At 51.4% G+C, this 23,214-nt stretch overlaps 2 protein-coding genes across 27 annotated transcripts in view; both read left to right on the forward strand.

Annotated features, from left to right (window-relative positions):
• The window catches only part of NLRC5 (NLR family CARD domain containing 5), a 129,943-nt gene extending 115,768 nt beyond the window's left edge, over window positions 1–14,175 (forward strand). For 10 of the 16 annotated variants that reach the window (XM_089903105.1, XM_089903099.1, XM_022555953.2 and 7 more), the window contains 13 exons: window positions 1,377–1,460; window positions 1,749–1,832; window positions 1,967–2,044; window positions 2,755–2,838; window positions 2,929–3,000; window positions 3,310–3,393; window positions 4,584–4,667; window positions 5,033–5,116; window positions 6,078–8,678; window positions 8,769–8,865; window positions 9,722–9,789; window positions 10,110–10,228; window positions 11,228–12,606. In XM_089903105.1, the coding sequence (XP_089759231.1) occupies window positions 1,377–1,460; window positions 1,749–1,832; window positions 1,967–2,044; window positions 2,755–2,838; window positions 2,929–3,000; window positions 3,310–3,393; window positions 4,584–4,667; window positions 5,033–5,116; window positions 6,078–6,189 (766 nt within the window). In that variant the 3' untranslated portion in view covers window positions 6,190–8,678; window positions 8,769–8,865; window positions 9,722–9,789; window positions 10,110–10,228; window positions 11,228–12,606. The other 6 variants (XM_089903101.1, XM_089903100.1, XM_089903102.1 and 3 more) reach the window with 6 other exon arrangements.
• A 149-nt stretch (window positions 14,176–14,324) lies between these two features.
• Window positions 14,325–23,214, forward strand: part of CPNE2 (copine 2) — a 52,269-nt gene continuing 43,379 nt past the window's right edge. For 5 of the 11 annotated variants that reach the window (XR_016390987.1, XM_089903121.1, XM_089903118.1 and 2 more), the window contains exon 1: window positions 14,327–14,516. The gene's annotated coding sequence lies outside the window, so the exon portion shown is untranslated. Of the gene's footprint in view, window positions 14,517–23,214 lie in introns of all 11 variants that reach the window. The other 6 variants (XM_089903116.1, XM_089903117.1, XM_089903122.1 and 3 more) reach the window with 5 other exon arrangements.

Genomic DNA, 23,214 nt, shown 5'->3' on the forward strand with positions numbered 1-23,214 from the left:
TCCTCTGTTCTTGTTCATGTTTCTGATTCACGGTTGTGGGTTGCCTAGTTTCTGCATTTCAAGCTCCCAGGTGATGCCAGTTCTGGGGGCCACAGACCACACTTTGAGTAGTGATGGTCTAGCCTCAGAGCTGATGACCTTGATATTCTGCCCTTGTGCCCCTGGCCACTTTGAGAAACAAATAGCACATGCTCTTTTCATGTGATTTTTCAAAATATGAAATATTGTGACTCTAAACAAACCCAAGCAATGACAAAGCATTGTTTTGTTTTTATCCAAGTCCCCGCCCCCCACTCTGGCAGGGTAGAGCATGTAGGAGATGAGCTCAGAGAGTTTGGGGGACCAGGTCATTTCACCCCAAATTAATTTACCGAAAGGCAGTTCCCTAAAAATTAATTTGCAAAACGAAAGGCAACAAAACAAACAACCCTCAGACTAACGCATCAGCTGTTTTGTTCCGTTTGTCTCTTCCCCCCATTCACAGAGGCAGGGTGTGGTCAAGTGCAGAAAAGACCATAAATAGACTGGGTTTAAGGAAAAGCCCACTGTTTTTATAGATTAGAACAGGATGAGTTGTGAGAGACACGTGAAACTGACATTCAGCCGGGCTGGCCTGAAGATCCCTGACATAGGGGCAGAGGCAAAGCCTGGCCAAACCAAAAAACTATGGCCACTGCTCCAGGCCAATGGCTCTGGCCTTTCATTTCCACCTTGCCTGTGAGGCCCTGGGGGTCTTTGGCCCATCACGGCTCCTCCCTGGGCCTCCGAATTCTCCTCTGGGTATTAGGTACAGTCTGCCCACCTTGCCCATCCCCCACCCTTGGACGTTTTGTGACTGACATATGAGTCCCTGGAAGTGTAAAGGCTTTGCAAACTGTGGAGTTCTTAGCACTGCACTTGCAAATGCCTTTACTCCTGACTAAGGCTTCTTGGCCCTGCTCCTCCAGTCTGAGAGCTGCCACCAGCTTAGAGGAGCTAGGGTGAGTTGCCTGTCCCTCCCCCAGACCCAAGACAGCTTTGGCAGGGGAAGGTGACAGAAGCAAGGGGCCCCTGGAGGACACTCTTCACTTCCTAGTCTCGTCACCTTCACCCACTTATATACTGCATCACCCCAGACCCAGAGCCTCGGGAAACCCAAAGACAGGATATGAGAGTGTTGATTGCAGCAAGAAGGATTTAGGTCAGACACCAGGGAGAACATCCTAAACAGAAGACAAGAGTTTGGGGTCCTCACCCAACATAGGGTGAGAGGACTTTATCACTGTGGCTGAGGCCTTTCTCTAGACGTTGGCCTCCTCTTCTGGGATGAGGACACAGACAAGATGAGATGGGTGGCAGGCTGATGGTTGCAATTCCCCTGCTGTTCTCTCCCCAAGCTTGAGCCACAACCAGATTGGAGACACCGGTGCCCAGAACTTAGCTGCTGTCCTGCCGGGACTGCCTGAGCTCAGGAAGATAGAGTGAGTGGCCAGCCCTCCTGACAGGGGTCCTCAGCAGCCACACCATGGTCCAGGGAGACTCTGGCTCCCCCCTCTAACCTCAGTGTCTAGGCCCTGGGGCTGGTTACCTCCTGGAACTGTTGATCTGGGGACCTTGAGCCAGCCCAGCCCCTGCTCTTCCCTGGGCCTCTCTGTCCCATCAGGCTGGGACAGTGTGTGGCGAGAGTGCTGTCTCTTAGGGCCCTAGCAGATGTGGTGGGGTTGGCGGGGGACGGGGGAGTCAAGGGTCTGACGTCTGCCCCTCCTCAGCCTCTCGGCGAATGGCATCGGCCCCGCAGGGGGAGCACGGTTGGCGGAGTGTCTCCCGCTTTGCAGGCACCTAGAGGAGCTGATGTGAGTGTCTGCCCGGGTGGGCTGCCCTCTGTGTCCCCGCAGGCCACCTGACCCTTGGGTCCCCCAGTGGGCACAGGGCAGGGGTATGGAGCAGGCCAGCCTGGTGCTCAATTTCATCCCCTCTCCTCTTCCAGGCTCGGCTACAACGCCCTGGGAGACCCCACAGCCCTGGGGCTGGCCAGGGGGCTGCCCCGGCACCTGAGGGTCCTGCAGTGAGTGGCCCCCTGCCCGCGGTGTGTGCAGGGTTAGCGGGAGGGGTTCCCCAAGGAGCACTAGGGGACCGAGGCTCCCATCGGCTGAGCTGCCCTGCCTTAGGGGAAACCGTGGCGTGTGCTGGGGCTGGCTGCCCCTCCCCCACCTGCTTCTCCCCTGCCTCTGGAGCCTGGGGCAGGGAGATCAGGAGACCCAGCCTCGTCCTGGCTCTGCCACCAGCCCCCTGTGGGCCCTTGGCCAAGCCCCTGCCCCTTCTGAGTCTCAGTTTCCTCATAGCTCAGCGTACCCTGTGAGCCACTCTCCGAGGGGAAGTGAGGAAGTGTCAGCAAAGGGCTATGCAGGAGAAAAGCGACCTGCCACTTTACAGTTTATGTCCATGGTCTCATCTGAGCCCTGTGAGGTCGGGATTTCTACTTGATCCATTTTCCAGGCAAGGGAACTAAAGCCTGGAGAGGTGTGGAAAGCTTTACCCTATTAATACATCAAGGAGCCAGGCCTTGAACTTGGGATCTCAGACCCCAAAGCCAGGGCCCTTGATACCCACCCAGGTCCTATGTGGGTGGGGAGAGGGGTTAGGGTGGCAGTTACCCAGAGACTGTCTAAGGTCTGGCAGTGCAGCCTGAGACAAGGCTCAGGGTGGGGGGATCTAGCCCCCCCCAGTTCCCATACCTGGTCCCCCAGGCTCCCCTCACCCCTTCCCTTTCCTCAGCCTGACATCCAGCCATCTTGGCCCAGAGGGAGCACTGAGCCTGGGCCAGGCCCTGGATGGATGCCCACACATGGAAGAGATCAGGTGAGTAGAGGTCGCGGAGCCTGGGCAGGGGGCCAGGCCCGGGGGGGTGGTCTGGGGCTTCCTCTCACAGGTGTCTCCCCTGCCCTGCAGCTTGGCAGAGAACAACCTGGCCGGAGGGGTCCCACATTTCCATCTGGGGCTCCCACTGCTCCGGCAGATCGAGTAAGTAGCCTCCTCTGACTGCCCGGGGAGCTGCGGTGCTGTAGGGGGCAGTCCTTCTCTGGCTGAGCCTGATACCTGGGAAGGCTTTTGAAGTGACAGAGGCCTCAGGTATGGGGGGAGCCTGGAACTAAAAAAAGAGGGGGCACTTTCCTAAGACTCCCAGCCTGCCCCAGATGCTGGCCACTCTGCTTCCTCCTGCTGTGATTGCAGGGTGGGGAGAGGGCCACTAGGCTGAGGGTGCCCCTGACTCAGATACCTCCCTCCCATCCCCTTCTCCATCTCCATCTCCATCTCCATCTCCATCTCCAGCCTGGTGTCGTGTGAGATTGACAACCAGACTGCCAAGCCCCTCACTGCCAGCTTCGTCCTCTGCCCGGCCCTGGAAGAAATCATGTGAGTGCCTGGGAGAGCCCTGAGCTGGGCAAAGTGGGCACCTGGGGGCCTGGTTCCTTCCTCCCTGGAGGTCTTCCCATCTTGTACAGGGAAGGTCATTCTTTCTCAAAGCTCCTCTCGAGGAAGTTTTAACACTTGAGCTGCGAGTGTTGTTTGTCTAAGCCATTCACCCTTTCCTGCCCATTTCCCCATCTGTGGAGGGTGAGAGGGGCAGTGGACCAGATGGAGATGGTTAGGACCATTTCCCGATTGTCCCTTTGGGAAGCGTCTGGATAGACTACCTCACCGGGTTTATGGAGCCTTGATTTACGAACCACCTGTTGGTAGTGAGGAGTGGCTGAAAGCAGCAGGCCCCCCGACCTGCCCACTGGCCATGCCCACCTCCCTCTTGGCCATCAGAGGTGCTCAGACCTTGGGGCCTGGCAGTACTGCCTCAGGGATAAACTAGATTGCCAGGACTAGCCTGGGACCCTGAGCATGGTGGAAGAAAATGGGATTTCTTTAAGTACAGGACACAAGGGATTACAAGATTTTAGGTTTGCATCCTAAAGATTTTAATTCTTCTCATTACTTTACACCAAAGAGAAAGTCTCAGATCAGGGCTAACTCACCAAACACTGGTGATTATCCCTTTTTAGCCAGCAGGGGGCAGACCACAGGGTTAGCGCCTTAGGAAGGACGCAGGTTCCAGCTAGAAGTTAATACCATTGTTTGCACTGTATTTATCCTTGTAACTACCTTCTACTTAGGGTCCTTAACACAAGTCTTTCATTGATAGCAGTGATAAATGTTTCCTAAGATCAGTTTCTTAAAGTGAAAAAAAAAGAGGGCACAGAGGACTGATTTAAAGAAAAATATGAAACAAATAATATAGGCGGTACATGGATGTAGCAAAGTCAGGATGGAGGCACATGCACGGTGGAAGTTTGGATCATGATGTTTCCACAGGCCTCGTGTTCTGAACTCTCAGGACAGCCAGCTCCTAAGCTGTCTGGGTTCTGAGGGATGACCGGCTCGGGAATGGGGTGGGGAGGTAGGAAGGAGCCTCCTGTGCCTTGTAAAGCCTTCAGGGAGGGCCCGCAGGACCCCGTGGCGCTCCCCCATCCCCGTGGCCCCCAGCCCTCCCCACCTGCCCCCGGTCTCTACCCTCACTGCTCTCCTGCCGCTGACATTGGCACCCCACCCTGCAGGCTGTCCTGGAACCTGCTCGGGGATGACGCAGCTGCTGAGCTGGCCCGGGTCCTGCCGCAGATGGGCCGGCTGAAGAGAATGGAGTATGAGGGGCACATCCGGGGAAGCCAGAAGCGGGTGGGGAGGACCAAAGGGGGACCTGTGTCCTGGGGAAAGCCAAGAGTCCACTGGGTCAGGCCCCTAACTCCCAGGAAGCCCTCCTGGATTTGCTCACTCTGGTCCACTCCAAGCCCCTGTCAAGCTTAGCTCTCCCTGGGTCCCGGCCTTCCGCCTTCCCGCTGCACTGCTGAATGTTGAGTTCTCTAAGCACATGTGCGGGGAGCCTTTGTTCCCCCCGCCCAGCTTGGCACAGGGAAGGGACACAGGGAATCACCCCTCCGGCCGCCTCCTCCCCATCTCACCATCTCACGTCAGTCTCTTTCCCCTTCCTCCGCCATCCGTCGGGAAGCCTGGAGAAGAATCGGATCACAGCTTATGGAGCCTGGCTTCTGGCTGAAGGGCTGGCGCAGGGGTCTGGCATCCAAGTCATTCGGTAACAGGACTTGCAGGGGCAGGGATGGTTGGGGCTGGGGTGAGCACACCAACCTCTGCAATGTAAAGGCACCTCCTGTAGGAGAAGGCAGGACCTGGGTCGGGAATTATGCAAAGAGACTTGGACCGCACCATCAGGGATTTGGCAGCAAGCAGACCTGGATCAAATCCCAGCTCTGCCAGTTGCCGATTGTGTAACTTTGCATCAGTAACTCAAGCTCTCTGAACCTCAGTTTCCTCCTTTGTAAAATGGAGGTAGTGATAGTATCTACCTCAGAGAGGTGCTCTGCAGAGTAAATGATTATATAAAGCACTGAGTGCAATGCCGGGCACATAGTAAGCACTTAAAATAGTAGCTATCATCAGGACCACCACATTACAGTTGTATAGGTGGTGCACTGAACTTCGGAGTATTGCATCTAAGGGACACCACTCACATAGTAGACGTGTTAGGTTTCTAGTAGTAGTGAAGTGCCTCGCTCTATAAAACAATATATTATGACAATTTCAGACGATGGAAGTAAAGTGTCTTGAAGAAGGGGAGCTTTTTCCTTATTTGTCCAATGTGTCATATGAGCACGGCCTGGGGAAGAAGCTAGCTCCCGGGGAAGAAGATTGAGTGGAGGGGACTTCCCTGGCTATCCAGTGGTTAAGACTGCACGCTTCCTCTGCAGGGGGCATGGGTTCAATCCCCGATCAGGGAACTAAGATCCCCTATGCCGTGCGTTGTAGCCAAAAAAAAAAGATTGAGTGGAAGAAGTCCGGGTGGGCATGGGGGATACCATCTCCCTAAGGTAGCCATGCTGGCCTAATACCTGCTGCTGCCTACCAGGTAACTCTGGAAACAGCTCTTACCCTTTGGGGCCTTGGTTTCCCCATCTGTAGGTTGGGCAGAGGGCAGAGATAAGACAATAAGTGAGCAGCTCCCAGTGCTGAGAAGAGTCTGTCTCTGTGCCCCACAGCCTCTGGAATAACCCCATCCACCCGGAGATGGTCGAGCGTCTGCAGAGCCAGGAGCCCAGGCTGGACTTTGCTTTCTTCGACAACCAGCCACAGGTCCCTCACGGCACTTGATGGCCCCTCGAGACCTTTCAAATGCAGCCGAGTGATGCCAACTTCCACCCACCAGGATAGAGGACTCAGGAAGAGAGCCTCAGCTGGCTGTCCCTGTACCCTGCCCCACGAGGGGGAGACAGGTTTTTCCTGCAACAGTCTTCGGGGAGGACTTTTTTGGCAACAAAGGACCTAGTATAGCCAATAGACTACCCTACATCCCATGGGACATGCATGACCAGCCAGAAACATGTAACACAATGAGCATGTCATGGTGTGATGCATGACACAGAAGGTCACACGTGACAGCATTCCATGTGACATTGCATGAAACTTGCAGTGTGGCCTGTGGGTTAATGTCATGGGTCTTAGCACTACATGTGATATATGAGACATAACAAATGTCCATGCCATGTGGCTGGCCAGATGCCCTCAGGCAGGTCCAAGATCTAATTTATTACTTTTTTAAACCAAGTATGTATTTATAAATTGCATTTCCAGAGCAGCTAAGCCAGAAAATGTCTTCCGCCCAGAATGGGATGGGGAGAGCATCCAATCACTGACCAGCCCAGTGGCCCGAGGGCCAAGGCTGTGGGCCAAGCCAGGGATTTAGCCATGAGTCTTCCAGATGAGTATCCTCCTGCCTCAAGCCTCAGTTTTCCCATCTGTGAATTGGATCACCCACTCTCCCTTAGTTTCCTAGGACTTTAGGCCCAGGTCCAGGTAGAGCCAGCCTGACCTTGGACAGGCCCAGTCCGTGCTGTGTAAGGGACGAAGCTATGCCTAAGGGTGCAGGGGGTGGGGACTGCCAAAATATTCAGGTAAGGCCACTGGATCAAGCCACTACCTCAGCAGAATCTGAGTGAGCTCCCAGGGGCTGCATGTGTTACACAGTGCTCTCATTACTTCCAAGAGGGCCAAAGGGTGGCCCTGCTACACTGCAAGCTAAGTTTGACCAATAAATGTGGGTGATCTTCCAGCCTCTAGCCTGAGTCTGATGTGTCCCACCACCTCACCAAAGTCAGAAGTGGTTCACCCCCTGCCCTGGGGACTGGAGAGCAGGGCAGACTACAGAGAGAAATGCTGAGAGGAGCACTGGCCTGGGAGTCAGGAGGCATGGGGTCAAGTCCAGACTCTGTCTCTATATGTGGTCATGTGATCGTAGGCAAGTGACGACCTCTCTCCAGAGCTCACCTGCACCATGAGGGTATTGTAGAAGCTCATAGTGTTAGAAACAGTCTTTGTTTGGCTTGCAAGTGTTAGAAACAGTCTTTGTTTGGCTTGCATTATATTTACGCTCTTTTCTGATTTAACTGTCAGTATTTTAAATTGGGAACTTTGACCCAAAATTCAGATTTTCAGCTTCTCGTAGGTGCTAGTCCAGCATTCCCATTCAAGAGTAATCTGCTGGGGACGTATGACTGTGTCCTTTAGATGTGGCGCACATCCGTCAGTTTGCCGCAGTCCCCACCACTCCGCAGTGTATCCCCTCTCACTATTGCTGCTTGCCTGGTCCTTGTGAGAGCCTGGGAACTCCTGGCTAAAGGATTTCCACAGGCAGGTGGTACATCAAGAACATGGCTTTGCAAGTCAGACGGGCACGGAATGGAATGTGACTTGACCCCTTGCTGCCTGTCCTCAAAGCCAGGAACTGTTTCTATACATGTTAGTAACACCCCTGGCCCCCAGGGCTTTCAGAGGGGTCAGGGAAGCAAAGTGTACAAAGTCCCTAGTATGAAGAAGTAGGTGCTGGTTACATGCTCGTTCTCTTCCCTTTTAGAGCTGAATGTCGTATGAAGTGAAGAGGTGTTTGAAATGGCAGGATAACAGCACTGCCTTTCCATCACCTACCTGTGGGTTGAACAAGTCCATATCTGGGGAGCCTTCCTCCAGAGCTGCACTCCACTGTAAAAAGTGGAGCAGGGAGGGTGCAGTTACTACTGAGCACCACTGGAGGGCAGGCTGGCCCACTGGCGAGTCCTGAGATAACTTCACCACTGTACCCAGAATGAAGTTAGGAAGTGATGCTAGAGGCTGTTCCCACCTGGCTTGGGAACCTGGGATATCCCAGCTGGCTTGTGGCTCACCTGGATGGCTTGGCCTTGACCTTTGCCACCCTCCATGTTGTCCTCGGTCCCCCGCCAAGCATGAGGAGAAAGTCCTCCAGCCAAATGCCAAATACCCACACCCCACACAGGGACACTCTTTATCGGGCCAGGATCAGGGCACACCTGGCATCAAGTGGGGCCATCAGCCTGGTCCTGGGGGAGGGGATGGGCAGGTAGGGGATCCAAGAAGTTTACCTGGAAACCTTGAGTCCCAATTCAGTCTTTCCCTTCTGGGAAAGGATGCCAAGACCATCAGGGTGCACCTTCACGCCAAGGAGGGTTGTACTGCTTCCTCCCCTTGCCTAAGACTGGAGTATGAATTCCACAAAGCCTGAGGAGCCTTTGACCGGGAAGGTCACAGATGAGGAAGGAACAGAGCGCTGACCAGAAGCTCCAGCCCAGGTGAACCGCACACCACGCAGAGCCCAGAGCTCAGAGACACTTCATTTGCTGCTTATTTATTTTCCTTTTCCCTTCTTCTTTCCCCTTTAGCTCTGCCCAAGTTCTAAACTCCAAGAAACTTGCAGCAGCTGTCCTGAAATACACCACAGTACTGTCAGCACCGCAGAGCCGCCTGGGCCCAAGTCAGGTGCGGTCACCATGCTCATTTCATTAAGAAACTTCCTCTCCTGCCACCTACTTGTTTGGAGGCCTGGACTATTTTTCTACCCCATGCTGATGAGGTCTCCCTGCCCCTTTCCTCCCCAAAGTAAGCTCAGTTTAAACAGATCTATGAAAACAGATAAAATGCAAAGAAAAGTAAGGCTCTGGGCCAGTAAGCAGTGTAATCAAAATGGCTCTCCCTGTTTCTACACGTGAGTCTTCCCACTAAGAAGGTAATCGGGCTGGTAAGTTCCCATGTCTAACTGCCAGGCTGGGATCAGCTCATTTTGCTGCTTTGTCACTTGGCCTCCATCCTATGGTTTTACAGATTGAATATCCACCTTTCTGATGGGAGTCACAGAATCTTCCTTCCCACCCGCTCCGGTCTCAAATCCTCCCAAATTGCCCCCTCTGTCCTTCCCCTAAACATACACGTGTCTGAAATCCACTGTCCGGGCCAGTACCTCTCAAACTGAAAAATCATAGTTACAGACACTGCAACGTGCATTGAATCATCTGTGGATCTCGTTAATTTGCAAATTCTGATTCAACGGGTCTGGGGCGGAGCCTGGGATTCTGCATTTCTAAGAAGCCCCCAAGTAATGCTGCTGGCCCACACTTAGTGAAACTGCAGACTGGTGAGTAGATCTCAATCCTGACTGCACCTTAGAATCACCTGGGGAGCTTTTAAAGCTGCCTTTCTAAGACTACAGTGGTATTTAGAAAGCTCTGCAGGTGGTTCTGACGTGCAGCCAGCATTGGAGACCCACTAGTCTGGAGTATGCTGCCCCTCAGAGAGGCGAGGTAACCCTTTGCACCTACCTTATTTTTTGTCCTGGTAGATCCTGGTGACCCTCCTTTCTCAGATGAGGACACCGAGACCCAGAGATTTTTCCTAACTTGCCCAAAGGTAAGCTAGTAAGTATAGTAAGTGAAAACTAGTAAGGGGTAGCACCAGGAATTGAACCTGTGTCTTCACAACATTTTTTTTTAACTTTTTTTTCTTTCCAGTTTTATTGAGATATAATTGACATACAGCACTGTATAAGTTTAAGGTGTGTGATATAATGACTTGATTTACATATATTATGAAATGATTACCATAAGTTTATTAACATCCATCATCTCCTATAAGATACAAGTAAAAGAAAAAAAAGTTTTTCCTTGAGATGAGAACTCTTAGGATCTACTCTCAACAACTTTCAAATTTTGTGACTCTTAATCCCACAGGTGCTGCCCCAGTTTCCTCATCTGTATAGTGAGGGCACAAGCAAAATGAGTCAGAGCACAAGGACCTACTTTCTCCAGCTGCAAAGATGACCTTATGCTTCATCTCTACACTCCCTCAGGTGGGATCTGAATCCTCTGTCTCCTGCCTCACCTGGTTACAGTTCTGTAGGGCTTCACCCTCTGGGACCTCCTCTAGACCCATAGCCACAACCTCAATAACAATGTCCTCCATTTTACGAATAAGGCCCAGAGAGAAACAAGATTTGCCCAAGATTCCACAGCAAGTATTCAGTGGAGCTCAGATTCCAACTCTAAGGGAGGGAGGATGTTGGGGTGATCCTGGCTGGGGACTTAACTGGTCTGTGGGTCTGTATGTTCAAAGAGAAGGGTCCCCAGGAAGGCGAGAGGGCCATATGACCTTCCTGACCTTGCCTCTGGCCCCCAGCCCCTCCCTTCCCTGGCCAAGGCCAGGCCTGAGGGCGGTGGCCCCAGCCAGAGCTCTGTATGCCCTCTGGACACATCCGGAGCTTCCGAGAAAAGACCTTGCAGTGGCTGGTTTGGTACAGATCCTCCCAGGATTGGGCCCAGTGACAGCTGGTCTTCCTCCCAACCCCCAGCCACGCCAGTACAGCACCCCACCACCCCAGTGTGTCTCGAAGCCCCCCAGAGCTGGAGTCCTCCCTCCCCTTCAGCCCTTGGAAGCCACACCTTATAGCTCATCCCACACAAGCCCCAGCCCTGCCCTGGCTGCCCAGAAATCAACCTTTGCCCTGAGGAGGAGGTGACAGAAGAGGAACTTTTGCAAGAGAACAGAGGCCAACTGGGGTCCCCAGGTTGACTGTCTTAAGCCAGAAGTATCAGTCTCCTGGGCTGTGCCCATAGGCCCCGCCCCTGCACGCACATGCATAGTTTAGTGCAAGACCGGGGCTGATGGAGGTGTCTGGGGAGGTGGAGGGAGGCACGGGCATCCTGACCCTGGAAGGGGATATCCCTGCATTAGAGTGACCACAACCCTGGATCTTAAAAGTAGCAATAACAACATGCTAGCCCTGGGGTCTAGGCATGCCTGGCACCAGGCTAGACACCAGATACTAAATCCATCCTTACATTTTACACAGGAGGAAACTGAGGCCCAGAGCATTGAGTGATGTCATCCAGGCAGTAACTGGACAGGCTGAGATTCAAAGCCGGGGCCGTGACTCTAGGCCTGAGATGTAGGAGTGCAGTGAGCCACACCCACCTCTCTCCGTGAGATCCCTGAGGGGATGTCTCCATCGCTGACGTGTCTCCACATCAACCCCCTTTGTGGGCAGATGGTATTTTCCAAAGATGGCCACTGTAACCTCTCCCTGCCCACGTGCTCTTCCTACAAATGACAATGACACTCCTCTCACCTAGGGGCGGGGTCTATGGAGAGAGCCAGTGACTACAGCAGAAGTGACATTATATGAATTCCAAAGCCACGTCCAATAAAAGATAATAAGGCTTCCACCTGGTTCCCTTGGGATACTCATTCTTGGAACCCAGCCACCATGCTACCAGGAAGCCCAGGCCACATGGAATGGTCACGGGTAGGTGTTCCAACTGAGGTCCCAGCTGACAGCCAGCATCGATTTCCAGACAAATGTGTGTGAAAGCCTTCTAGGTAACTCCAGGCCCTGTCATGGTCTGACTGCAACTGTTTGAGAAATCCTGAACAAGAACTGCCCTAGCTGAGCCCAGAGGCCCCCCAGAGCCATGAGAGATGATAACGCTTGGGGTGATTTGAGATGTCGCATAGATAACTGGGACACCCTCCATCCTCTCCCAGCTCACATACACCGGAGTCCAGCCAGAGCCTGCTACGCAGGTGGTGCTATTTCAAGTCACTAATTCACAAGCCATAGGCGCATGCGTGCACATACCCTACTATCAGCCTATTTAGGGACTCGAGGCCTCCCAATGGTGCACAGAGAAGTCTATCAGGGCAAGGAAAGACTTGAGCATTCTGTCGTAACAGCCTTGTATTGTGTGTGGATGAAAGACAGACTGCAGAATCAACCCATGATGGACACTTGGCCTTAAACAACTGACCTCTGGGCTCTCCTGAGCCCTGACATTTTTTAAAAAAGCTTTATTGAGATATAATTCACATACTACAGCATTCACCTCTTTAAAGTATACAATCAATGGTTTTATCTACAGTTGTGTAGCTATCACTATAATTTTAAAACATTTAAAATCATTGCTTTCTTTCTCTATGGCTCTGTCTAGTCTGGACATGTCATATGACTGGAACCATACAATATGTGGTCTTTTGTGACTGGCTTCTTTCACTTAACACAATGTTCTCAAAGTTCATCCATATTGTATATACATCATACCTTTCTGTGGCTGAATAATATTCTGTTGTATGGAGAGACCACATTTTGTTTATCCTTCATCAGTTGATGGATCTTTGGGTTGTTTCCACTTTTTGGCTATTCTGAATCATGTTGCAAAGAACATTCATGTACAAGTTTTTGTATGGATGTATGTTTTCATTTCCCTTTCCTAGGAGTGGAATTGCTGTGACCTGTGGCCTTTGTACTCCGCCCTTGGCCAGGGATCAGGTATCTTCTCCACCCCCCCCCAACCCGCTCAGCAGGCCCAACTACCTCATCCTTCAGGTCTCCGAGAGGAAGCCTCGCTGACTCCTCTGGCTGAGTTGGGTCTTCTGAACAACCCTGCCTCAAACCTTTGCACTTTTCATACAGTAATATGATTGCCTGGGCCATGGTCTTGCCCCCAAGAGGTGAGCAGCGTGAGGGGAGGCACTCTCTGCTTGGGTTCACCACTATCCATCCCAGTGCCTGGCTCTCCTGCTCTGGAGCCAGGAGAGGAGAGGGACTCTGGGGGCCAGATCAATCAGAAAAGCCTTCCTGGAGGAAGAGGGGCTACAGCTGGGTTTAAGAACACCTCTAGATTGGTTTGCCCCACAGCTGGGCTGAGGGCTTTGAGGACTTTAGTTGGAAGCAAGATGAGAGTTTGGAGAAAAGAAGGATGGATGGAGGTCGGGGTGGGGGTGGGGGGGAGGCAGGCAGAGAACAAAGCCCAGAGCCCTGGGGCTGTTTAGCAGCCGCCCTCTAAGGCTGCAAAGTGCCTGTGACTCAGACGCGGAGGGAGGTTCGCAGGATGCAGCGTGAGTCTCCCAGTTAACCCTCACCTACCTAGAATGGAAAACCCACAACCCAAGTGTTCTGCGTTAACTCCCAGATTCCCAGTCTGTGAGCCCCGGGGCCAAGGGCTGTGGACGTGGTCTTGAGATCCCCGAGCCAGCTCTGTCCCCCACAATCTGGTTAAATGAGGCTCCTTTGTCTGAGGCACTGGATAGGGGAGAGGGGCGGGGGGAGCGAGCACATAAATACTGCCGAGTGGCCTGCAGCACGAGCGCCCAGCGACAGACGAATTTCTTAAGAATTGGTGCCTCTTCTAGGGAAAAGAAGGCCACCGCCGAAGGGCGGACTCGGTGCGCTAAGGTCTCAAGGACCCGCTAGACGCCCTCCCGCTGACTAGCCCCAGGCACTGTTCGAACTGAACTGTGTTTATCTTATCGTCTCCGTCAGAGAAATAACGCTTGTGTCATCTTCCCAGTCCCTGGCGGTAACAAGAAAACGCCGAGCTCTTTTACTATCGGAAAAAAAAAAAAAGAAGAAGAAAACACAGCGATCCTAGTGCTGCCCGATACAGCCCAGAACCAAACCCCGTGGTATATCCCCCGAGGGCGCAGCGTTGAGCCGAACAGCCCTTGGGGTCGAGGCTGCAGAGGGCGCCCTAGGGCCTGGCAGGTTCGGGCCGACCCCACCCCTCGGATCCCGCGTCGGCAGCCCTGAGCACACAGTGCGGGCAACTCGGAGGTGCCAGCGGCTCGGGCGAGGCCAGCCTGGGGCGAGTGCGAACCAGCTGCGTTCCGATCCGCGGAATCCTAGCCTGGAACGTTCAGATCCTCGGATCCCGGCCTCGAACGTTCGGACACTCGGATCCCGGCCTCGAACATTCGGGGCCCCGAGGCACTGACAACCCGGAGTGCCTGGGCTCGCCAGCCGCGGGCGGCGGGCGGGCAGGATATCGTCCCCGCTCCGCCCGTGGGAGCGCTCGCCCCTCCAGGAAGCGCCCGCCTCGCCTCCCACTTCCCGCCCCACGCCCGCCCCCGCCCTCGGCCGAGGGAGGAGCCCGAGCAGCAGCCGCCGCCACTGCCCGCCCGGCCGGGGAGGAGGACTGGACCTCGAGCAGCTGCGAGCACACGCGAGCTGGCCATGGCCGCGGGGGCAGCGCCCTGAGCCTGTCCCGCGCCCGCGGGCCCAGCCGAGCAGGGGAGCTCCCGGGGATGCCCCGGTGGCCCGGAGTGCGGGGAGCGGCAGCCGCGCGGTGAGGGTAGCGGGACCCGAGGTGAGTCGGGCCCCAAAGGGGCGGGCGGGGCGCCCTGGCGGGAGGGTTCAAGTTCGGCCTTGGGGCTCGGCTTCTGGTGCCAGTGGCGGCTTGGAAGGAAGCTGGGTTTCGCTTCGGGGGACTGCGGAACCCCAAGCCCCCTCCCTCCACCCGCACTCACCCGGACTCCGGCGTTTGGGTGACTGAGCTCCGACCCGGCCACGCGGGGGCGCTCCGTCTTCGCCCCGACCGCGGGAGAACAGAGGGCAGGGTGCCGAGAGGACGGTGGCGCCGCCCGGGGTCCGAGCCCAGCGGTTTAGGGACCCTCCTACCTCCCCGGAGGCGCCTGGGGGCGTCAGGAAGGTGGAGCCCCGCCACCATCGCAGCTACGGAAGTGCTGAGTTCGGGCTGGCTCCGGGCAGGCGCGGGACCGGCTCCTCGCCCCCCGTGCCCTACTCCCAGCCCCCCAACCCCCTTGCGTCCCCGGCCCCAGAGAACTGCTAGAGCGTCAGCTCCCTGCGGGCGAAGGGGGAGCAAAAAGAGGGAGTGGAACTGGGCAGCTTCCCAGAAGTCGGAGTGTGTTTGCAAACTAGTTTTTTCTCAAACGCTATCTGGCACCTGTGTGTTTGGGGTGGGGGCGGGGAGGGGGAAGCATGGCCAAAGAGAGAGCAAGGCCCTTTCTTCCTTCCCGTTCCTCGTTACCCCGCAGAGCTGCTTCTCTGAAAAATAGAGGGTTCTTACTTTCCTCTTCCCATTTCATCCCCCAGCCTTGTTGGACAAGCCCCTTTGGGGAAGGGGCTGTGGTTTGCCCAAGGTGACAGGTGGCACTGGAACCCAGGGCTCTGTTAGCCAGGTGGAAGTTCTTCTTACTGTCTGGGACTCCCCCAGCCCTGTTATGTACTGGGTGAAGTGACAAGGGCAAAGGATCTGGGAGAATTAGCTGAGTGACCCTTTGTTTGTCTGCCCTTAGTTTTTGCTCCCCTAGGGGTGTGGGCTGTCACTGAGGGATGGGGGGCTTTTTCTGTTTCTTGGAGCACCCACAACTTCAGTAATTGGGGAGAGGAGCCAAGCTGTAACCTTCGGCAGCTGCACAGCCCTAATGGAGAGCTTGGGAGACCTGGGTCTGAACGCCTACCCAGCAGTGGGCCCCTGGCCTAGACCTTCCTCCCCTCCGAGCCTCCAGGTTCTCATCTGTAAAATGGGCTAATTGTCCAGGGCCTGTGCATATGGAGGCTGGGTGCAAACATAAAAAGTGGTTTTATTGCAGTTCCTCTGGTATGGAGCCCAGTGAGTGCTGGGACTGTCCCAGGCATGTGACATAGCTGGCCGGAGTGGGAGGGGTCACCCAGGCAGTTTTCTCCATGGGAAGAACTATGGGCTAAGAATGTGGACACTTGAGTTCTCCTGGCCCTCTGCCGTGTCCTGTTTGGGTGCCTTGTCACTCCTAGGGCTTAAGGGCGTTTCCATTGGTAAAATGAAGCAAAATTTGACACAATCCAGTTTACAGGGCTGCTGGGAGACTGGAACCTGGGCCAGGGGGCAGGTGTTCTGCAAAGTTGGGTGCACTGGTGGTCATGGGACCTCCCTCCCAGAGGCCACAAGAATTAAAAATCCAGGGACGTAAGAAGAGGGTCGGAGCTAGAGCCTCAGTTTATGTATCTATAAAGTAGTGAGAGCAATACTCTGTGCATCTTTATAATCTTTTAGGGTAGTTGTGTAGTTCTTTAAAGGTGGTTGTGAGGATTAAATTAGACAACAAAGGGCTTGTGCACCAGCGCTGTGACTGGTGCCCGATAAGCGCTCAGTTAACGTTAACCATCGTTGTCATTATTCATGGGAATATTAGTAAGCCTGATGTGGGTTACTGCTTTAGGATTCCTTCTGGGATTTCCTCAGGCCAGCTTGCTTCTCTCTCTCCCACTTCCTTCCCGGAGAGAGGAGCCTCAGGATCCAAATGTTGGACTTCCGGGCTGTTCCAGGGGCAGGCAGGGTCCTGAGCAGGGAGGCGCCGCTAGGCCGAAGGGAACACCATGGGGGATGGTAGATCCAGTGGGGTGGTCCCGTTTCCCCCACCTTGGGCTGGCCTCGCAGGGCTCTAAGGGGTGATGGAAAACAGAAGAGCATTCTCTAGGAATTCCCGCAGGAGCAAGGTTGCCAGGCAAGGTCCCCTACTGTGAAGCCCTCAGCCAGGGCCGGGGTCCCATCTGCCTGATGCTCTCCTCTCCTCTAACCCTTGCAGGGGCTGTTGAGTCAGGGCAGTCACTTCAGGAATCCATCTCCCTCCAGCTGGGAGAATATGGCCTCAGAGAGGGGGCAGGATTCCTCCCCTCCTGCCAGGTCCCCTGCAGGACACAGGGTGGGCTCCTTGGAAGCCAGGAGGCCAGGTCACCGTAGGGTCTTGGCAGGCAGCAACTGGAGAAGACGATCATGTCCCACCCATGCTGTCCAGAAATAGGGTATGGGGTCCCAAGGGGATTCATGGCTTCCTGAGGTCCTACAGGGCCTGAGGAATGAGCGGGGGTCCGAGGCACCTCCTGGCTCCCAGCCAGGTGTCCTCTCCCTTCCTTGCGCCACCCGGCCTCTGCTCTGTGGTGGCGTCAAGAGGGCTGTGCTGGCCCATGTCCTGGAGTGTTTCTCCACTAGCCCTGTCCACACGTGCCTCCAGAGCCTGAGATGAAACTAGACTAGACGCTGATCCCTCGCTCGCTAGCACATCACCTTGCTTAATTTTTCTCAAGGCATTAGCTGCTCTCTCCCATCATCTGATTTATTCAAGTATGTGTCAGTTTGTTCTCTGCCCTCCTCCCCAGGGGGTCAGCTCCAGGAATGGCAAGGGCATCCTGTGTCCATCTTGTTCAGGGCTTTTTCCCTGCACTAACTGGCTTAATGGCTGAGTCCACCCCTCCTTGTAGCCTCCTGTTGAATGGGTCTGTGATGTTGGGTGATGGAGCCTAGAAGAATCATGAGCTCACCCTTTGGGGTTTCCGGAGGAATCTCTGTCTCACCATACTGAGTGCTGGGGCACTGTCAGAGGGCAACGATGGAGGAGGGGCAAGTACTGGCCTGGGGGAAGGGAAAGTCGTAAGTCTGGGAGAAGGTGGGATTCTCCCGGCACTGAAGCTCTGGGGGAGGTGGTCATGGTGGCTGCTGACCTGGTTGGGGTGTCACCTGCTGCCGTTGCCTGCAGGACCAGAGGTCTGGGGTGTGCTGGGGAGAGTTACCCATCCCCCAGGTGACCTGGGCCAAGTCTCTTAACAACTCGGACCTCGGTTTCTTCATCTAGAAAATGGGGAGCTTTAGACCAGAAGCTAGCTGTTCCCTTGCTTTCTTCATGTGGTTCTTTTTTTTTTTTTAATTTATTTATTTTTATTTATTTATTTTTGGCTGAGTTGGGTCTTCGCTGCTGAGCACGGGCTTTCTCTAGTTGCGGTGAGCGGTGGCTACTCTTCGTTGCGGTGAACGGGCTTCTCATTGCCGTGGCTTCTCTTGTTGCGGAGCACGGGCTCTAGGCACGTGGGCTTCAGTAGTTGTGACACATGGACTCAGTAGTAGTGGCTCACGGGCTCTAGAGCGCAGGCTCAGTAGTTGTGGTGCACAGGCTTAGTTGCTCCGCGGCATGTGGGATCTTCCCAGACCAGGGCTCGAACCCGTGTCCCCTGCAGTGGCAGGCGGATTCTTAACCACTGCGCCACCAGGGAAGCCCCTTTCATGTGGTTCTTAAGGCAGCTGTGAAAGGGGTTATAAACCAAAGAGGGCTTTGCCCAGTTGGCGTGATTCCTCTTCCACATGTGGCTTCGGGTCCCTGCCTTCCAGAAAGGTTTCCCTCACCATGCAACCATCTATTCGTCACTGAACAAATATGTTTTGTTTTGTTTTGTTTTAATAGCGTAATATATCAAGGGTTTATTTACTATTTTAGGTAGAGCCACAGATTTGTTTATTCATAGACTTAAAAATTTTTACTTCATATTAGAGTATAGTTGATTTACAGTTTGTGTTAGTTTCAGGTGCATAGCAAAATGATTCAGTTATACATATACAAATATCCATTCTATTTTTAAAAATAAATTTATTTATCTTATTTATTTTTGGCTGTGTTGGGTCTTTGTTGCTGTGCGCGGGCTTTCTCTAGTTGCAGCGAGCGGGGGCTGCTCTGTTGCGGTGTGCGTGCTTCTCATTGCGGTGGCTTCTCTTGTTGCGGAGCGTGGGCTCTAGGCACACGGGCTTCAGTAGTTGTGGCACGTGGGCTCAGTAGTTGTGGCTCACAGGCTCTAGAGCGCAGGTTCAGTAGTTGTGGCGCATGGGCTTAGTTGCTCCGCGACATGTGGGATCTTCCCAGACCAGAACTCGAACCTGTGTCCCCTGCATTGGCAGATGGATCCTTAACCAATGCTCCACCAGGGAAGCCCCATGTATCCATTCTTTCTCAGATTCTTTTCTCATATAGATTATTACAGAATATTGAGTTCCCTGTGCTATACAGTAGGTCCTTGTTGATTATCTGTTTTATATATAGTAGTGTATATATAACCATAAGTTTGGTAACCATAAGTTTGATTTCAAAGTCTCTTTCTGTTTTGTAAATAAGTGAGTCTGTTTCTGTTTTGTAAATAAGTTCATTTGTATCATTTTTTTATATTCCACATATAAGTGATATCATATAATACTTGTCTTTCTCTGTCTGACTTACTTCATTTGGTATGATAATCTCTAGGTCCATCCATGTTGCTGCAAATGGCATTATTTCATTCCTTTTTATGGCTCAGTAATATTCCATTGTATATATGTACCACATCTTCTTAATCCATTCCTCTGTTGATGGACATTTAAGTTGCTTCCATGTCTTGGCTGTTGTAAATAGTGCTGCAGTTAACACTGAGGGGCATGTATCTTTTCAAAGTATGGTTTTCTCTGGTTATTTGCCCAGGAGTGGGATTTCTGGATCATATGGGCTCTAGAGCGCAAGCTCAGTAGTTGCGGCACATGGGCAGCTTAGTTGCTCTGCGGCATGTGGGATCTCCCTGGACCAGGGCTTGAACCCCTGTCCCCTGCATTGGTAGGAGGATTCTAAACCACTGCGCCACCAGGGAAGCCCAGCAACACTTATTGAAGAGACTGTCTTTTCCCCATTATGTATTCTTGCCTCCTTTGTTGTAGATTAATTGACCGTAGCTGCATGGGTTTATTTCTGGGCTTTCCATCCTGTTCCATTGATCTATAAGTCTGTCTTTGTGCCAGTAACATACTGTTGTGTTTTTTTTTAATATTTATTTATTTATTTGGCTGCGCCGGGTCTTAGTTGTGTCACACGGGATCTTTTAGTTGTGGCATGCAGGATCTTTAGTTGAGGCATGCGGTGATCTTTTTAGATGTGACATGAGGGATCTTTTAGTTGTGGCATGTGAACTCTTAGTTGCAGCATGTGGGATCTTGTTCCCTGACCGGGGATCGAACCCAGGCCCCCTGCACTGGGAGCATGGAGTCTTAGCCACTGGACCACCGGGGAAGTCCCAGTAATATACTGTTTTGCTTACTGTAGCTTTATGGTATAGTCTGAAGTCAGGGAGCCTGGTTGCTCCAGCGCCATTTTTCTTAAGATTGCTTTGGCTATTCAGGGTCTTTCGTGTTTCCATAGAAAATTTAAGATTTTTTGTTCTAGATCTACAAAAAAATGCCATTGGTAATTTGATAGGGATTATATTCAATCTGTAGATTACCTTGGGCAGTATAGTCACTTTGATAATATTGATTCTTCCAATCCAAGAACATGTTATATATCTTTCCATCTGTTTGTGTCATCTTTGATTTTTTTCATCGGCATCTTATGGTTTTTGGAGTACAGGTCTTTTGCCTCCTTAGGTAGGTTTATTCCCAGATATTTTATTCTTTGACACGGTGGTAAATGGGATTGTTTCCTTAATTTCTCTTTCTGATCTTTCATTGTTAGTGTATAGAAATGCAACAGATTTCTGTGTATTAATTTTGTATCCTGCAACTTTACTGAATTCATTGACAAGCTCTAGTAGTTTTCTGGTAGCTTCTTTAGGATTTTCTATGTATAGTATCGTGTCATCTGCAAACAGTGACAGTTTTACTTCTTCTTTTCCAACTTGGATTCCTTTTCTTTCTGTTTCTTCTCTGATTACCGTGGCTAGGACTTCCAATACTATGTTCAGTAAAAGTGGTGAGAGTGGAATCCTTGTCCTGTTCCTGATCTTAGAGGAAATGCTTTCAGCTTTTCATCGTTGAGTATGATGTTAGCTGTGAGTTTGTCATATATGGCCTTTATTATGTTGAAGTATGTTCTCTCTATGCCCAGTTTCTGGAGAGTTTTTATTTTTTATCATAAACGGGTGTTGAATTTTGTCAAAAGCTTTTCCTGCATCTATTGAGATGATCATATGGTTTTTATTCTTCAGTTTGTTAACGTGGTGCATCACACTGATCGATTTGCATATATTGAAGAATCCTTGCATCCCTGAGATAAATCCCACTTGATCATGGTGTATGGTCCTTTTAATGTGTTGTTGGATTTGGTTTGCTAGTATTTTGTTGAGGATTTTTGTGTCTATCTTCATCAGTGATATTGGCCTGTAATTTTCTTTTTTTGTGGTATCTTTGTCTGATTTTGGTATTAGGGTTGTAGCGGCCTCATAGAATGAGTTTGGGAGTGTTCCTTCCTCTGCAATTTTTTGAAATAGTTTCAGAAGGATAGGTGTTAACTCTTTGCTAAATGTTTGATAGAATTTGCCCGTGAAGCCATCTGGCCCTGGACTTTTGTTTGTTGGGAGTTTTTAAATCACAGTTTTTAAATCACTTTTTCAATTTAAGTACCTGTGATTGGTCTGTTCATATTTTCTATTTCTTCCTGGTTCAGTTTTGGGAAATTGTACCTTTCTAAGAATTTGTCCATTTCTTCTAAGCTGTCCATTTTATTGGCATATAGTTGCTTGTAGTAGTCTCTTACGATCCTTTGTATTTCTTTGGCATCCGTTGTAACTTCTCCTTTTTCATTTCTAATTTTATTGATTTGAGCCCTCTCCCTTTTTTTTCTTAATGAGTCTGGCTAAAGGTTTTTCAATTTTGTTTATCTTTTCAAAGAACCAGCTTTTAGTTTCGCTGATCTTTTCTATTGTTTTCTTCATCTCTATTTCATTTATTTCTGCTCTGATCTTTGTGATTTCTTTCCTTCCAACTTTGGGTGTTGCTTGTTCTTCTTTCTCTAGTTGCTTTAGGTGTAAGTTGAGGTTGGTTATTTGGGATTTTTCTTGTTTTCTGAGATAAGATTGTATTGCTATAAAATTCCCTCTTAGAACTGCTTTTGCTGAGTCCCATAGGTTTTGTATCATTGTGTTTTTGTTTTCATTTGTCTCTAGCTATTTTTTAATTTCCTCTTTGATTTCTTCAGTGATCCATTGGTTGTTTAGTAGCATATTGTTTAGCCTCCATGTGTCTGTGTTTTTTACAGTTTTTTCTTGTAATTGATTTTTTAAAATTAATTAATTATTTTATTTTATTTTTGGCTGCATTGGGTCTTCGTTGCTGAGCGGTGGCTACTCTTTGTTGTCATGTGCGGGCTTCTCACTGCGGTGGCTTCTCTTGTTGCAGAGCATGGGCTCTAGGTGTGCGGGCTTCAGTAGTTGTGGCACGCAGGCTCAGTAGTTGTGGCTCGCGGCCTCTAGAGTGCAGGCTCAGTAGTTGTGGCACACAGGCTTAGTTGCTCCACGGCATGTGGGATCTTCCCGGACCAGGGCTCGAACCCGTGTCCCCTGCATTGGCAGGCAGATTCTTAACCACTTCGTCACCAGGGAAGCCCCTGAGATTGTTTTTGTAGGCCTTTTTTCTTCCCTTCCTCTTTTGTTCTCTTGTGATTTGATGACTATCTTTAGTGTTGTGTTTGGGTTTCTTTTTTGTATGTATATCTACTGTAGATTTTTGGTTTGTGGTTACCATGAGGTTTTTTGGGGGTTTTTTTGTGGTACGCGGGCCTCTCACTGTTGTGGCCTCTCCCGTTGCACAGCACAGGCTCCGGACGCGCAGGCACGGGCCCAGCCGCTCCGCGGTATGTGGGATCTTCCTGGACCGGGGCACGAACCCACGTCCCCTGCATCGGCAGGCAGACTCTCAACCACTGCGCCACCAGGGAAGCCCTACCATGAGGTTTTGATATAGCTGTCTGTGTATATACAAGATTATTTTAAGTTGCTGGTCTCTTAATTTCAAATGCATTTCCAGTATCCTGCATTTGTATTCTCCTCTTCTCTTGATTGCTGGTTTTGATATCATATTTGTGTGTGGATGATTTCGTACCTTTACTATATGTTTACCTTTACCAGTGAGCTTTCCCATTCATAATTTTCTTGTTGCTTGTTGTGGGCTTTTCTTTTCTGCCTAGAATTGTTGTAAAGCTGGTTTGGTGGTGCTGAATTCTTTTAGCTTTTGCTTGTCTCTAAAGCTTTTGATTTCTCCATCAAATCTGAATGAGAGACTTGTTGGGTAGAGCCTTAATTGGTTGTAGGTTTTTCCCTTTCATCACTTTAAATATATCATGCCACTCTGTTCTGGCCTACAGAGAAAAGTCAGCCGATAACCTTATGGATTCCCTTGTATGTTATTTGTTGCTTTTCCCTTGTTGCTTTTAATATTTTCTCTTTGCCTTTCATTTTTGTCAGTTTGATTAATGTGTGTCTCAGCATGCTCCTCCTTGGGTTTATCCTGT

Source organism: Delphinapterus leucas, chromosome 20 (genome assembly GCF_059928025.1).
Source record: "Delphinapterus leucas isolate spDelLeu-1000000601 "Yukka" chromosome 20, BTC_Dleu_Yukka2, whole genome shotgun sequence".
Classification (NCBI taxonomy): Eukaryota; Metazoa; Chordata; class Mammalia; order Artiodactyla; family Monodontidae; genus Delphinapterus; species Delphinapterus leucas.